General features: G+C 36.1%; 2 protein-coding genes and 1 non-coding gene across 5 annotated transcripts; 2 read left to right on the top strand and 1 right to left on the bottom strand.

Annotated features, from left to right (window-relative positions):
• The first annotated feature begins 1,191 nt into the window (after window positions 1–1,191).
• LOC140982740 (protein RDM16-like) lies at window positions 1,192–5,224 on the top strand. 3 transcript variants are annotated; one of them, XM_073449410.1, is made up of 7 exons: window positions 1,385–1,519; window positions 2,047–2,127; window positions 2,204–2,322; window positions 2,480–2,947; window positions 3,151–3,345; window positions 3,438–3,598; window positions 4,140–5,224. In XM_073449410.1, the coding sequence occupies exons 3-7, from the start codon at window positions 2,281–2,283 to the stop codon at window positions 5,017–5,019; spliced, it is 1,746 nt and encodes a 581-aa protein (XP_073305511.1). In that variant the 5' UTR covers window positions 1,385–1,519; window positions 2,047–2,127; window positions 2,204–2,280; the 3' UTR covers window positions 5,020–5,224. The 3 variants fall into 3 exon arrangements, with proteins under 3 accessions (XP_073305510.1, XP_073305511.1, XP_073305512.1); XM_073449411.1 differs by having other exon boundaries at window positions 1,472–1,519; window positions 2,199–2,322; XM_073449409.1 differs by having other exon boundaries at window positions 1,192–1,519; window positions 2,047–2,322.
• Window positions 5,225–6,102: 878 nt separating this feature from the next.
• Window positions 6,103–9,799, bottom strand: LOC140983505 (protein MAEA homolog). Its single transcript, XM_073450586.1, has 7 exons — window positions 9,459–9,799; window positions 8,752–8,946; window positions 8,538–8,660; window positions 8,189–8,374; window positions 6,848–6,981; window positions 6,507–6,693; window positions 6,103–6,426 (listed from the first exon to the last, which is right to left on the bottom strand). The coding sequence occupies exons 1-7, from the start codon at window positions 9,765–9,767 to the stop codon at window positions 6,325–6,327; spliced, it is 1,236 nt and encodes a 411-aa protein (XP_073306687.1). The 5' UTR covers window positions 9,768–9,799; the 3' UTR covers window positions 6,103–6,324.
• Window positions 9,800–10,368: 569 nt separating this feature from the next.
• LOC140983698 (small nucleolar RNA R71) lies at window positions 10,369–10,474 on the top strand. The gene has a single exon (XR_012176489.1). It is a non-coding gene; the product is annotated as a small nucleolar RNA R71 (small nucleolar RNA).
• The last annotated feature ends 6,194 nt before the right edge of the window (window positions 10,475–16,668 follow it).

Below are 16,668 nucleotides of genomic sequence, written 5' to 3'. Positions count from 1 at the left end.
GATATGTTGTTATATACTTATATGTGGCTTTATTAGTATAATATTGTTCATATTTTAAATTGTATTTATTAAATTACTTGGTTGATTTAATTTTTATTTTTATAGGAATATCACATATATAAATGTTTTACATGAATGTTCGGTATAAGTTGATAATTCTTCGCTCATATATTTTTTTCTGATTTGTGTGTGTGTCTATTGAGTAGTGCTACAAGTACAACGAAAATTTTACAATAATTTTTACACCATAAAAAATTCATATAAAATTTTTATTTAAACATAAGTTAAATTTTTTAATCTAACTTTATATATCAATATTATATTGTTTCACAATATAATATATCATTATAGCATTACAAATTTCCAGTGAAAATATAAATTCTTAAGATTCGTAATTTTAATGTAAGGTTAAAAGCTAAAAATTAAAGCTTTGTGGTTACATTGTAAGTTACTGGACAGATTTTGATCCTATAAAATTGATTAGATTAAATAACTGAAAATCGTAAAATTTATGAATATAAATATATAACATCTATTATATTTTATCATATTGTTAATCATACAATATAAGCCAAAATTATATAAAAATATATCCATAATTAAAAATATATATTTATAAAATCAGTTTGATTTGAATTTATTTAATTTAAACTTTGATCAAATCATTTTTTATTTAATAAATTTTAAAGTCAATTCAAACCATGATTTTTCGAACCATCTGTTTGATTTACTTATAGATTTTATTCGAGTTTGCTTGCTTTCTATCGCCGAGTGCTTGGTTGAATATATGTGTTTTCAAATTCATTTGTCAAGTACAATAAAACTTCTATCAATTGATATTTGATAAATTAATAGTTTTTTTAAAATAATACTTTTTCTTGGTCTCGACCTAAGCCAATGTGCTAAATTAATAATTTCGATGAATTACCAAGTAATAATATTTTAAAAGATTTCGTATAAAACTATGATATGTCAATATTATAATTTTTAAAAATTAATAACATAATTAAGAAAATTTAGTAAAATATGATTGTTTTTTGTCATTGCAAGAGAGGAGAAATGTAATTTTATTATCATTCTTGTTTATATAATTTATTTTTATTTAATTAATCAATATAATTAATTATTAAAAACAATAAATACCAGTCACCTGATTTTATAAATAATATATGTAGAAAATAGAGTGAAAACCTAAAATAAAGTCCATAAAACCACGTGGGTTTGCTCTGATAAAAAATCTAATCGAAACCCTAAGCTAGGACTGGCCATGGAGAAGGAGAATTCGAGTCGCAGACGGGACAAAGACCACCACCACCACCGTTCCAAGCACCGAGAGGGAAGCGTCGATCGAGATTCGCGCCGTGGGAGAGAAGACTCGGTGGAGAGGAAGAAGAGGAAAGAGAGAAGTAAGATTGCGGAAGAAAATGGAAGGAAGAGGCCTAGATTTGAGGATGTTAGGGTCAAGGAGGAGGTTGATTCCTTGGAACCGCATGATGCTGAAACCGGTCTGATTGCTAACGTGAGTAATTAATTATTCCTCGATTATTTTTAGTACTTTCATTGAAAATTTTCTGTTGATAAAAATGCTGAATTCTGCTGCATTGACTACAACTGTGCTATATATTAATCAGACGACCTATTGTTGAATACTTGCTGTTTTAGTCACAGATATATGAAATTATGCAAGTGGCAGAAGGTAATCACAGTAGTTCTAAATCTAGTTTTGGACACACATGAAAATTTAGAATTGAGGTGTGCGACAACCCTGCCAGCTCCAATTTGACATCACCCTTGAATTCAGAATTCGGATATTTCCTCTTCATTTGGTGGTTTGAGCACCTTAATGAAATACTTCAGTCCTTTATGAAACTGGGATGATAGTAATTTGCACTTGTTTTTAATGTCACCACCTTGATTCAAGCCTCCTTCATCGTTGTTTTACATGCTGTAAAGTTGAAGCTTTACTTGTTGAGTAGCTTTCAAAACCTAGGTTAATATTGTAATCCTTTTTCTTGGTTTGGAAGCTTGACATGATTCTACTTACAGGGTGCAATTGGATCAACTTCTACGACATCCAGCATGTTTCCTGGAGCTGTTGTGGCTCAAGGTCATCCTCCTGCTACAAAGGTATCTTCTATGACAAATGAAAATAAGGGAGTTAATATTAGCAGATCTCATGAGGTTCCTGGGAAATCCAGTACAGATGGGACTGCTTCGGATGCTGGAAAGAGTGCAGGATTGTCTCTTGATGCTTTAACAAAAGCTAAGAGAGCTTTACAAATGCAGAAGGAGCTCGCTGAAAGGATGAAGAAGATACCATCAGTAAGTCAGTTTTTTACTTCGCAAAATTCAAATTACAGGATGTGTTTTTCTTTCCTGCTATAACAGATGCCTAATCAATGAGAGAGGATATTGTTGAGGTTGGTCTTTTCTTTGGCCTTTTTGAAATTTACCCTTTTCTTTATTTCACTTTTTGTAGTTGAATAGAGATGCTCGGGAAGGGAGAGAGGGTAGTGCACAGATGGACGAAAAAGAGATTGTTAAAGTTTCTCCATCCGCTAATGGTAAATTGCCCTCGCCATTTCCTCTTGTAACTCCCTTTGCCTCAGATCCTGTTGTAGTCTCGCCGAGCTCATCAAGTGTGCCTGTTGCTCCACCTCCTGTAATTCCTACCGGCAGTGGTTTGCCACATCTTCTTGGGCTCACTACACAGAAATATGAAGCTGTAAAACGTGCACAGGAGCTAGCTGCCAAAATGGGATTTCGACAAGACCCAGAGTTTGCTCCCCTCATAAATATGTTTCCTGGGCAGATGCCCCCAGAGGTTACCATTCAGCCAAAGCCCTCTAGAGCACCTGTTCTTCGTTTAGATGCACTCGGTAGGGAAATTGATGAGCATGGCAATGTGGTGAATATTTCAAAAGTGAACAGCTTGAGTACCCTCAAGGTATCATGGATTACTATTATAATGATTATAGTAATTAGTCTGAAATATTGATTATTTCTTTACTTTTGGATAATAAAAACATCTGAATTATTGTTGAATTGAGTTAAAAGAAAGGAAAAATGAAGGTGGGTGATATTATCATCGTTCATATATTTTTTAGATTGTTTGATTGTATTTTTATAGTTTTCCATATTACGTCCCAGGTAAACATCAATAAGCAAAAAAAGGAGGCCTTCCAAATTCTGAAACCTGAACTTGATATTGATCCAGATATAAATCCTCATTTTGACTCGATACTGGGAATTGACAAAAATAAGTTATTGAGGCCAAAAAGGATGAATTTCCAGTTTGTTGAGGAAGGAAAGTGGTCAAAAGACGCAGAAATCATTAAGCTAAAGGTAATTCATTCGTGCCATTCTGTGCGGGATGTTTAAACTTTAGAAAAAATACCTGATTTTACTCTAATTCTTCCAAACTTTACCTTCGACAGTCTCAATTTGGAGAAGCAAAAGCCAAGGAGCTCAAGACAAAACAAGCTCAGCTTGCAAAGGCAAAAGTAGAGCCAGGTATTAATCCGAATCTCATAGAAGTGGGAGAGAGGGTTATTACCAGAGAAAAACCCAAGGAGCTAATTCCCGAAGTCGAGTGGTGGTAAGTCAATTTCAACTACGTTAAGTATTTTGTTTCTCTAGTTACATTTCAATTTCTTTTTTCGTGTAACCTCATTGTGTTTCTTTTATATATTGGTGGTGACGGGCAACTGAAGTAGTTATCTCGGCCTCAAAGGAGAGGCTGTGTTGGACCTTTTGATGATTTATTTTGGAGCCAGGACCTCTTGATGTTTTGTGTAATCACTAGAACTATTTTTTAAAATATCTCTTAGTATACCTTTCAAGGTAAAGGGTTACACTTTGAATTGTTCGTACTTGTATGAATATCTGATACCTTGTATGGTCCGGCATGCTTAAATACCTCTGAAATGTAGTTCTTCGTCACAAAATATTTACTCCACTACTTGGAGGGAAATTTGATTTTTTATCAGTCACATTACTCTTTATGCCTTAGTCCTTACCCTGAGAAAGAGATGGGGGGTGGATCGGTAAGGTGTTTATTCTGTCATCAGTTACTTAATTGGGTAGAGATTATTCTAAGAGGCAGGCTATTGGCCTTACTGCTTTTCTTTGACCTGCAGGGACATACCTTTTCTACAATCTGGTGCTTATGGTGATGTCCTTGAGGGTGACATGAGTGAAGATAAAATGAAATTGGAAAAGTTAACGATATATGTTGAACACCCACGACCTATCGAGCCTCCTGCTGAAGCTCCTCCTCCTCCACCTCAACCTTTGAAGTTAACCAAGAAGGAGCAGAAGAAACTTCGCACACAGCGCCGATTGGGTCGGGAGAAAGATAGGCAGGAAATGATTAGACTGGGTGTACTGGAGCCACCAAAACCTAAAGTCAAAATGAGCAACCTCATGAAAGTGCTTGGTTCTGAAGCAACCCAAGATCCTACAAAGCTTGAAATGGAAATACGAAGTGCTGCAGCTGAGCGTGAGCAAGCTCACATTGACAGGAATGTTGCTCGAAAGCTCACTCCAAAAGAGCGTCGTGAAAAGAAAGAGAGAAAGCTTTTTGATGATTCAAATTCACTTGATACAATTGTCTCTGTTTACAAGATAAATGACCTATCTCACCCCCAGGCTCGTTTTAAGGTTGATATCAATGCCCAAGAAAACAGGCTTACAGGATGTGCGGTAATTTCTGAAGGTCTAAGTGTTGTGGTTGTTGAAGGTGGTGCCAAAACAATCAAGAGATATGGAAAGCTTATACTTAAGAGAATCGACTGGAATACTTCTGTTAAGAAAGAAGACAAGGATGAGAATGATTCTGAGGTTAAGCCCCTTAACAAATGTGTGCTTGTGTGGCAGGGAAGTGTTGCCAAACCAAGCTTTAACAGATTTTTCGTTCAAGAATGCAGAACTGAAACAGCTGCACGCAAATTCTTTTCGGATCATGGGGTCGCTCATTTTTGGGATCTTGCAGTCAACTTCACCGAAGAATCAATTTAATTGGAGAGTTGTTGGATGCAGGCGTATGTTTCGTTTGCATTTTGGTTGTTACATGCCTTCTTCAGTGGTATAGTAAAATTGGAACCATTCTGTTATGAAGTTAAAGAGTGTAGGTCATGGTGTTGGCTGTAACTTTACTGGTTTTCTGCCTTATTTTGTGGAATATCTTATGTTAAACTTGAAACCCTCTCTCGGTAGCGCTGTATCTATCTCATTTACTTGGATGCTGCAACTTTTCGTGTACTTGTCCAAGGAAAGCCCCGGTAGGCATGTTTGGCTTAGTTTAGAAAGCGAAAGCATTTTCTTCTTTAAATCCTCCTTTTTTTTAGTAAAAAGAACGTTCGGATCTACTGATTTTAGAGGATGCATTTCTCTATGTTAGAAATTTATCCATTTTCGTGAACGTTCGGATGTACTGATTTTAGAGGACGCATTCCTCTATGTTAGAAATTTATCCATTTTCGTGCTCAGGTGCTTACGACGAGTCCGGAAATATAATGTAACTCAGTTTTGCAACCTCACTGTTAGGGAAACAAGTGCTCGATCATTGAACTAGCTGGTTTTACGATTTTGATGTTATTGCCATACCCGACATGGATAAGTTTGGATATAGTTCTGGAGGAAAAAATAAATATAATGGTCTCAACAAAACAACCCATCAAGCGTCGCATATTCCACGTGAAGCAGCAATGAAGATAAATTGGCCCAATACTAGGGATTATTACTAATGCCTTAAAATATAGTTTATACTGAAAATCGTCTGAGAGAGCTGTGATCTATTCCACACCTTGTACAAAAGGTAAATGCGTCTACAATGTAATGAAACTTCCAATAATTATCATTTGAGATTTCATGAATCGCTCCGATTGCTGAGACTACTAGAAGACACGAAAGCGGCCACTGCTTCGAATCAGTGCCAAATTATAGACTCAAAGCTTCAGTTACATACCAATAATGCATCCAAATAGGCGAGACACGCGACAGCAAAATGACCACTCTTACCAGACACCACCAGGAAGTGAGAAACAACTAAAATTTGGTGTGGGTGCAATTCTAGTACATCAATCTAAATCAGAATGGCAATATAGAATTCAACTTCATCTTTAATTTCTCAAGAATATCCCCAGCTTACAAATGTAAATCAAATGTAAATGCTTGATTTGGTTTAGCAAACTTAACAGGGGGCAAGAACAAATCCCAACCAACGATTTTTGCATATGTACAACATATATCTCTGTTCCCAGGTCACAGCCAGATAAGATGCAGATTAGAATTGACAAGCAAAGTAATCAACTTCAACCGAACCTAAGAAACATACGCTTTCACCACATCCATATAGTTGCAAACCAAACCTGTCCTTGGACATGTGATTTTACCATTATTTTGCTTCGCCATATCTTCGAGTGCCTGTACATCAAAACTAAATATTAGAAGGTACGTTAAGAACAATATCCATGTTTGAAGAAGACTTGAAACCAACCACAAACCTTTGTGCTGTAAACATAGCCATTTGGCAGGACAAGAGGGGGGTTTTCAGTATCCATAAGTCCTTTACTTATGTAGCAAACAAGTTTTGAGTGATGCTGCTTTGAATATGGCAGAGATTGTGCTAATTTGCGAAAGCCCTCCTGTGACAGAGGATCCTCTTTTGTACAATCATCTTGATAGCAAAATCTACCCGTGTCAAAGGCAAAACCAAGGACAGAAAGAGACACATAACAAAGAGGCACATAACAAAGCCTAAGTCAAAAATTATCATGCTGAGATTTTAGTAATATACATATTAAAAGAATCTGAAAGTCCATGGCTAAGCGTAAAACATGGATACGGTGTTTTCAGTGCAGATAAGCCCGCTTGCAGATATATATTCAACAAAGGCTCTAGTGTCATGCCATATAATCTGCAGAACTCTTGCTTAAATTGGTCAACCAGGTAGTCCCACTGCTTCGCTTCAAATAAAACCTGGAAGAAAGCAATCATGAAGTTCGATGTGTTATTTTTGTTATTAGCACAGCATCTGCCCTAATGGAATGGAAAAACTCGCAGCAAGCAATACAAAAGCGGATGAATTTAATGGTTAGTTATATAACAAGGAGAAAATTAAATTATTCAGGTAGAGCAGAATGTTCAGAATTTCTTACACAGTTCCCAACATGTTATTTTTCCATCTTCACAGGAAAAGGCTAATTTTATTTTCTTAAATTTATCAAATTAAGTTATTTCAATTTACTTTCTTAGTGCATTATGGTGTTTTTCTTTCAGTGTGTGCGGGTAGGAGGGGGGAGGAACAATCTGGGGAGATGCCAGAATCCACCCAGAATCGAACTCTGGGAAAATAACTCCTCCATGGCTGCAGTAGAGGTAGTTAGTAAGACACCTCTTCAGAGACAAAATTGCTGTCAAGAACTAATTGGGGAGCTTGGGGATAATTTTCTCCCCGGGGGGTGGGGGGCCCGGGGGGGTGGGCATTCTAGAAGGTGTGACTTGGACACGGACTTGTGGAAAGCAGACTCATGGATGCTATCTCCACCTCTTATGTCATGTGGTTGGTTAGCCACCTCTTTAAGAGCACAAGTTCGTTGTTAATATGACATTAAATGTTAAAAAAATCATCCAGGAACTACCATCATAGTTAAAAGTTGATGACTACATCTGTATAAAGAATGATGTATTACTTGAAGGCTGACAGGCGCAATGTTAAAGATGCTCCATAGAGATGTGGGTCCTGGGGTCACGACTTCACTCATGAAAAATATCCCACATACTCTTGAATAGGAAAACATGGATGTGTCTAACTCTCTTAGGAGTTGCAGCCAAGGAATCTCCCAGTACTAAAAGAGGATGTTTATTTTATCACGGAATTAAGTAGTCATATCACATTGTAAGAAATAACTTATAAAATCATTGAAACAAATCAATAGTGACCTCGGAAACTCAATCAAGTCCTATTTTGTGACTTATTTGACCAGGATAACTGAAAAATCTCAACTTAAAAAAGAAAAATGATTCCTTGCACCAATAAAGCACAAGGATTTATGAAAATTATTTATCGATGGCAAAATAAGTAGAATCGAAATTGGATTTCAGAATACTACCAAGGCATCCAGACCATACATAGAGGGAGGCATCAAGCAATATGAATTTTAATAAGACAAGTAATGGGTTTCACCTTGTATGTAGCACATTCAGTATTACTTCTAAAAGCAAGCGTTGCCATGACTCGCTGCAATTCTTTCATATGGGTAGCTCCCCAAGAAGCCAGATACTTTCGAGCATATGATATAGCTGGCATATTGTGTTCAGCTCTAACAAACTCAATGAACTCTTGCAGTCTCAGTTGAAACTCAAATTTGCTCTGCAGAAGAAACCAGCAAGAATGTGGTTAAAAGAAATAATCTAGGAAACTGTAACAACACCATTTGTAATTTTAGGTTTTGGCAGGTGGAAAAAGTGGTGCAAGTCTGTGGTAGTATTAGATTCAAGCAGAAAAGCAAGGTGGGCAGAAAATGGTGATTTGCCTTTGACTTCTTCAGTCTGGACTTGTTATCAGCACACCAGGCTAGAGCAGGGGACACATCCTTCTTTTGCAGAGCATCAATGACTTTCTTTGCTTCATGAAACAGATCTATATCAACAAGATCCTGCTTGCAGATAGATACCAAAGGTTATCTATATGCCAGCTATCATTTGGATTAGAACAACATGCAATATGAGGTTCGTCATGAAGTTCACCTGAATGTTGCTACTCTCTGCTAGCTTTACAGCTGTGTCATAGTATGAAATTCGCAACATGTAGTCGACAAGTATTCGCTTCAAGCGGATGTTGTTCCACTCTGACAAATTGTCCACCTCTACAGATTCTAAATGATCCAGTCTAGTTCGGCATTTCTGAGCTTGCAAGTGCTCAGTCCGACTTTCCTCTGCCAACTGATGGATCAGACATCAGATTTAAGTACCTCAGATGATTCAACTCCAACTTTCGACAAGATAACCAAGTGAAAAAAGTAAACACCTTCACGACTAAACACGTGTCTCATAAATCGAATGCCAAGACCACTCCTAATTCAAGCTTATACCCTAAAAGTTAGATTGACAGCTGCAGTGTTAGAGCGATCAAACTATCGTTGAACGTGTAGCCATATTTTGCCAGAAAATATTATTTTTTTGAAAAGTTAGAACTTTCTCGTTCTTGATAAATTAACTCGACCATCTAACAAAAAAACAAATTTGAGAACCTCAAACTTTAAAATTCCTCTCACTAAAAAACACTAAGGATGCAAATACTCTTAGACAGAAGACGAGTTTTAAAATTACTCGCATATTTCCTAGGATTCTCCCAACAGAAAACGCAAAGAAAGAAAAATGTTACCTAGAAAAGCATCTTTGTGCGGAAAGAAAGTAAAATAAAATGGCAAACGAAAACGCGAAACACAAAATACCTTTCTTTTAAGGCCGTGCAATCGGGAGACAATAGAATTGAGTTGTAGAACAGCGTCGTCTCGTGAGATATCCGAGTCTACGGCCACAGAGACAGCGGAAATGACGGCTGAGACCTCTTTCTCGACGGCGCGGTGGTTGGCTCGGATCGTCTTCTTATACTGCTCGAAAGGTACACGGAGGAACTGATGTTCCAGTTTCAGAGACTCGACCAGTTTCCCCATCTTCGACGGGGTAGTGGCGCCGACAGCCGCGTCGCCGCCGGAGTTTCCGTTACTCAGTTGCGCATCGGTGTCCATTGGAGAAGACATCTTTCTTTCTTTTTTCCTCTCTGTGGATTAACACAAATGTCATCATTTTTGTAATAATATTATTATTAAATTAAACTTTGAAAAAAATTATTAGAAAATATAAAAATAATTAATTAAATTGAATAATGTTGACAATCACTTGCATAAACTGCTAGTATTAATAATAAGTTCAAGTTAAAATTTGAAAATTTATTTATCTAAAGGTACGTTTTTTAAATGTTGATATATATTAATATATACAAAATAATTAAGTTAGAAGTACTTGTATTATATTTTAAACCAATTCACAACATTCTTATAATGGAAATTTTTTTACTTTAATACTTAAATATGGCAAAATTAAATGTCCTATATATAAAATAGTATATATTTGTTTATCATCTATTAATTATATCTATGGAAAATATATAAATAAATTATGTCTTGAATTTTTGAGTTGCAAAGCTAGTCCTATATTTATATTTAATTTCGTCATGTGTTTGTTTTTTTTATAGGAAAATTTGATCTGAAATTTATAATAATTTTTGATTTTAAACATATAATTAAAATGTCCATTTAACGTAAGCCATAGTAAAAGGTTTGAACGACTAACCCAAGTGGCAGTTCGTGATGAGGACATCTTCGTAATAGATCTTTGAAACACTCTCATGCCTCATATAAAGACTCCTACTCGAATTGAGCAAATGTGGTAATGTTTGCCCGCAGCTTCATGATCTTAGATGGAGGAAAGTATTTAATGAGAAACGCTTTCGCCATGTCCTCCCATGTGGTGATCGAACCTACAGGCAAACAATTTAACCATGCTTTAGCTTTGTCACGTAAAGAGAAAGGAAATAACCGTAACCTAACAGCATCATCAGAAACTCCATTTAATTTAAAAGTATCGCAAATTTCAAGAAAATCTGCGATGTGCGTGTTTGGGTCATCTACTGCAGATCCTCCAAACTGGACTGTATTCTGAATCATCTGGATTATAGCTGGCTTGATTTCGAAGTGGTTTGCCCGCACAATAGGCCTCACAATGCTGGGGCGTGCACCATCCAAAGAAGGTTGGGCATACTCTAGCATCGGCATGCGGCGTGGCATCTCAACATGTCTATCTTCATGGTGTTCCTCCTCCTGCTCATGCTCGTGCCTCTCCATCAGTTCCTTCAGTCTTTGCTGTTGTCTTCTTCTGCGGAAAGTTCTTTCAATTTCAGAGTCAAACTGCTCAAGCTCCACGTCAAGTGACTTTGGCATGCACTGGAAAAGATATCTGGAATAGAATATGGAGTGTTAGCTCAAGAAAAATAAAACTATGCTAAAGAAAATAACTAAAAATAAAATTGTGAATAAACAGTCCCGGCAACGGCGCCAAAAAATTGATCGAGCAAAACTTGCACTGTGGAACCCTCAATAAAATATGGTTTTGTATGCTCGAAAATCAATCGCAAGTGCACGATGTCAAGTAATAGTATGATGTACGAGAGTACGAGTATCGTTCCACTGGAGACTGTATTTGACAATTATTATTTCCAGTTATCAAATCTTTAGCAACGAAATTTGAATGGTTGTTTATTACTAATATGCTCAAATAAAAAAGCAAATAAACAAGTTCAGGAATTAAATAATATGATATAATGTCTAGAATGGTTAATTAAAATTCAATGAGAAATGAATTTGTTGGGAATTTCAGTTCATCTACCGCTCGTTCATTAATTAATTCGTTCGATAGTGATTTACGCTTCCGATAGGATTTCCTATTCAATTGAACACACCCACTCGAGCTATGCCAAACTAATTCTACTCAGTGAAGTAATTAAATGTCTTTAATTATTTATCAAGAGTGAATCGCATATCGATCTATGAAATCCCCTAGTTTTCGCCATACTGGACTATGACTATCGGCGCTTATCCAATTTCATATGTCTATGTAAATTGTAGATCCACGGATTATGCTACTCGTTCCTATCACAAGCTACTCTCTCGAACTCACTCGCAATATAATATTATTATTAAAGTTAGCTACACTTTAATAATTGTAATGAAAACAGTAGTACAATCAAGAATAAATCAACATCAACATGTGAATTAATCAAATCAAAGTTCGGGGTAGGATCCCCTTAAATCCCAACAAATATTGTAATTAGCTACTCGAATTCATAGTGAAAATAAACAACACAAAGTTTAAACGATGAATTATAATTTAGAAATACTACATTTGACGAAAAACGCGAAGAACGATGCCCGAAAATCTTCGAATCTTCAACTCCAAGCGCAAAATCCTCTCCAAGGCTTGTGGTGGCTGCTCAATAATGTGTGAATATCCCCAAAAATCGTCCAATCTCCTTTCCCTATCATCCACATCCAGAAATAAGGGAAAAAATCGGCCAAGAAATCTTTCCAAAATTACAAATGCGCCCGGGCACACATGATTTTCCGCCCGGACGGATGGCTTGCGCAGATCTTGTTTTAAATTTTTAATCGACGCGCCCGGGCGAACATAAGTTTCCGCCCGGGCGGATGACTTTCGCAAAAACTCTTTTTTCCTCACACCTTGCAGGCGCCCGGGCGGACATAAATATGCACTTGGGCGGATGACTCTGGAATTTCTTCAGTTTATTCACGAATTTCCTGCATTTTCACCCACGAGACACATGAGCAACAATAAAACATAATATAGCCAAAATGTCACAAAATGCATGCTATCTAAACAATATATGCAACACAATGAGCTATAACATAATATGAAAAACACGTAAAATCCACCTATATCACTAAACTGCCTTGCCAAGTATGCGAGGTATGCCAAGTTGTGCTGAATAACACCCCTGATTCGGCCTCCATACAGTTGATACGATATAACAGGATGGAACAACATAACGAACTAGATGACATAATCCCAACGCTCACCTCAAAAGGCTACACTAACCACATGATTATTCAATCACATCTACGGTCTCATGTGTATAGGCCTATCAGCCACACCATAATCTCGAGATAAACAACAGTGTCAGATAACAATGGATAGCAACAACGGGCTAACAAGAACGATAGGGCTCAACATGAATGTCATAACAGTATTTCATATGCTAAATGCCAATAATATGTCACAATAATAAACATATATCACAACGAAGGCATTTAACAACTTACAACAGTCAACAAGTCATAGATACGATCAGTGCAACACAGAATGACAATTTACCTTCGTATGTTACTAAGCTGTAACATACTTATATCAACTTGACAAATCCAAATATCGACTTTACTTCAAGATTCTAGGCCTAATCAAAACAACAATAATCCAACTACATTCTATTCCAATGTTCGATTTGGCACTAAAGAGCATAAAATTCATGTATAGCTCAATATTAACTCAAATCAATATCCACCAATTGGAAATGAATAAAAACTCAATTATCTAATTTTTCCAGTTGAAACCATCTTCATAATCTCGGTAGATTAATCTCAGAATTTGCAAGAAGACACTTCTACTCCCGAATTTCGCAGGCAGAATCTAGCACACCGAGCAATTCCAGAAAAACGAGTATAACTTTCTTGATTCTTACCGGAATTTAACGATTCAAGTCTCATTTAAAAAAAACACATAGATCTACAACTTTTATTTCCAAATTCCAACTACACAGAGGTCATATTCTTGAATTACAGAAGCATTTCTACACAGCTCAAATGCAGAATTTGATTTTGACACATATTGGTAGAAAAATCATATCAAATCCGTTTCTAATCGAAATCCTATTTTTCTAGTGGCTATAAACAGTAACTTAAAGCACTACAAAATTTGTTTAGGTCATTTCTACAAATTCAAGCTGTAAAAATCACAGCAACACAAAAACGACTCACCAAATCCGGGAGAATTCGTGCAGAAAACAGAGTACCGGAACAGCAGCTTCGATCTACCCGAATCCTTGCTAAAAATTAGTGCTTTATGGCTTGAATCGAAGCTAAGGATGTTAAGAAGACAACCCTTCAAGAATATTTGAGTTTTGACTTGGGACGGAGGAGATATGGCGACTTTACCGCAGCCGCTACACAAGTGACGGGAAGAGGGTTGGGTTTACGAGAATGGCTGGTTTTCTTCCTTTCTTATTTCTTTTCTTCCTTCTTTCTCTCTTAAAGTAGGTTGTGTGTATGTGTATGTATATATAAATATAATAATTGGTCACCAAAAATAGTAACCCAAACCCATGTATCCCGGTTTGTATTTATTTTACTCTCATGTGCTATTTCAATATCTATATGTATTTTATATCGTTAAATTCTCCGATATTCTAAAATACATATTTTTAACACACTTCTTGAATTTATTTGGCATAAATAATTATTTTAATTTACAACTCAATAATTATTCTAATTATGTCAAATTACCGGATAATTAATTACATGGCCTTACATAAATGACGATGAAGCTACTGGTTCTGCACAACACACCAGTTGAGCTGCTGAATGGTTGAACTGCTAACAAGTTGAACTGCTGACTTGAGCTGCTGACCGGTTGAATCGCTAACCGGTTGAGCTGCTGACAGTTGAACTGCTGACTTGAGCTGCTGACTGGTTGAACTGCTGACCAGTTGAACTGAACCGATTGAGCTGCTGACCAGTTGAGCTGGACAAGTTGACCAGTTTAGACTCGAGAAAATGTCCAGCAAGGCGAATTTGACCTTTGCAATTTCAGAAACAGTACATAAACTTTCCAAACGATCATATTCTTGTGTCTAACGTATATATCATTGTTGGGACCTATAAATACAATATTTTGAAGATCAAACAAGAGCTTTTGAAGATGATTCAAAGCATGAGTAGTTAGCATGAAGAAATCATTTAGTTGAGACCACAAGCCTTTGTGTGAGGATACATTTGAGATGTACACTGTAAAAGATAAATTCCTCTTACACAATCACTCACACATATACAAGTGAGTTGAACTTCAAAGTTTAGTTAAGAGTCTTCACACAAAGACATTAAAGATTATGTTTGTAGTCTTGGCATAAGAGACGTTAAATATTATGCGGATTGTGAGGTTGCGACCTACAATCGAGAGTGTGCTAGGAGTTTCAATTAGGCAAGAGATAAGTCTTAAGTTGAAATGGGTTTGTACAAGGTGTTGTATAAATCAAAGTCTTCTAGTGAATCCTTCCCAAAGAGAAGAAGGGATAACGTAGGAGTTGTTAATCTCGGAACATTAATAAACAAATTCGTGTCTATTTATTTATTGCATTTACTTATTATTTTCATTGTTTTTAAATATGCATTTTTGAAGCATTTTATTTGTTCTTCAAGTACCAAAATATTGCATACCAAGTGTTTGATAAAATGCTTCAACCAAAATATTTTTACTCATTCAACTTGCATATATTTTAAATGCTTTACAAAATGTTTATTCGGTTTCTAATAAAGATTATTTTGAGTGTCTTCCGCTTGGTTTAAAAACCAAACTCGATTTAATTAATCGGTATTCAATATTTCAAGAACCGAGCTATTGTAACTCAATAATTATATCCCAAACCGATCTTTTCAATTGGTGTCAGAGCCAAGGTCACGTGTTCGATTCTCATTGATTGTAAAGAGTGCAATTATTGGGAGGGACATTGTTGGGTGAAATAATTATCCCTGCTTAGTAGAGCGATCAAACCGTCATGCTTGAGCTGATGTACGGTTTAAAAGATTTGAGTTGCACAATTACCACTAGCTATAATTTTTGGTAAAGCGACGAGCGCTCTATCCTACAGTCTCGTTTTCTTTTTATTTTTCAAATCTTATGTCATCTTTTTTTTTCCTTATCGTAAACTATTAACTTCTAGGTTATATATTAGTGAGATGTTGTAATGATAGTAGATGATTGAANATGTGTATAACTAGATTTAACATACATTGCTTGCATGTATGTATGCGTCAATAAATGTATGATGGCTTATGTGAATTTTATCTGAAATATCAACAATGACGTAATCCTACTGCAGTCGTTTTGGTAAAGGGAGAATTGGTGGACAGTCCCCAAACCAAACACAAATTTGTTCCTACTCCCTGGTGAGAGAAAAAGTTTTCATAAATACCATAATTACCCTTATATCCTATTTAATTATAGTTGATCCCCGCGCTTCACAAAATGGTATCAGAGCATGGTTGATTTATTTCAAACACAAAATTTATTGTTATAAAGAAACAAAAATGTTTGAGGAGGAGAATTTCGAAAATTATGAATCCGAACTTAGGTTCGAGAAAAATAATTTACAAGGATTATTTCAATATTTTGGAATATACACAATAACATCTAACTATTGTTAGATATCCAGAGCAGAGAGGGAAAACTCAGCACCCTCAGGTAAACTTATGATTCAATCTAATAAGTTTATGGAGATTGTACCAGATTCTTCTAAGCTCTCTTTAGATCTTAGAGAAATTCAAAAAACAGTACAAAACTATGGCAATATGCTATATTTTGTACCACAGCGAGTTGAAAAAATCCTTGAAAACCAGGAAGAAATTCTTGGAATATTAAAGGATATTCAAACAAGAATTCAGAAACTAGAACAACAACCAGGTTCTAGTAAAAGAACTTCAGGAGGATGGTTACCACCATCATTTGGTACTGAACCTTTGTTACATCAACAAGGAAAGGCCAGAGTGGTGTCAAAACCTTTGACTGAAGAAGAAAAGATGATCAATCTAATTAAGTCTGTCTCAGAAAAGAAATTAATCTGATGACAACTCTAGAAAGGATTGGTCTGGAGGATCTACAAGAACTTGCGGAATCTTTCGCAAATCTCAAAGTTGTAGATCTAAAGATGAACACAGCAGTAGGTGAAACACCTGCTATAACTTGGTCATCTTCACAGGAACCACCCAGGGAAAGTGTGGGATCCCAAAATATACACATGAGAGAATCTCAAACTGATTT

Source organism: Primulina huaijiensis, chromosome 8 (assembly GCF_012295235.1).
Source record: "Primulina huaijiensis isolate GDHJ02 chromosome 8, ASM1229523v2, whole genome shotgun sequence".
Lineage (NCBI taxonomy): Eukaryota > Viridiplantae > Streptophyta > Magnoliopsida > Lamiales > Gesneriaceae > Primulina > Primulina huaijiensis.
This window is presented reverse-complemented; position numbering and strand designations above follow the sequence as displayed.

Excerpts from the sequence above, each read along its gene's own strand:
- LOC140982740 (XM_073449409.1), top strand. The coding sequence starts at position 1,268 with ATGGAGAAGGAGAATTCGAGTCGCAGACGGGACAAAGACCACCACCAC. Across the intron at positions 1,520-2,046 it reads AAACCGGTCTGATTGCTAAC|GGTGCAATTGGATCAACTTC; the intron begins GTGAGTAATTAA and ends TTCTACTTACAG. Across the intron at positions 2,948-3,150 it reads ACAGCTTGAGTACCCTCAAG|GTAAACATCAATAAGCAAAA; the intron begins GTATCATGGATT and ends ATTACGTCCCAG.
- LOC140983505 (XM_073450586.1), bottom strand. The coding sequence starts at position 9,767 with ATGTCTTCTCCAATGGACACCGATGCGCAACTGAGTAACGGAAACTCC. Across the intron at positions 6,982-8,188 it reads CTGAATGTGCTACATACAAG|GTTTTATTTGAAGCGAAGCA; the intron begins GTGAAACCCATT and ends GCTTTCTTCCAG. Across the intron at positions 6,694-6,847 it reads TTATCTGCACTGAAAACACC|ATTTTGCTATCAAGATGATT; the intron begins GTATCCATGTTT and ends TGACACGGGTAG.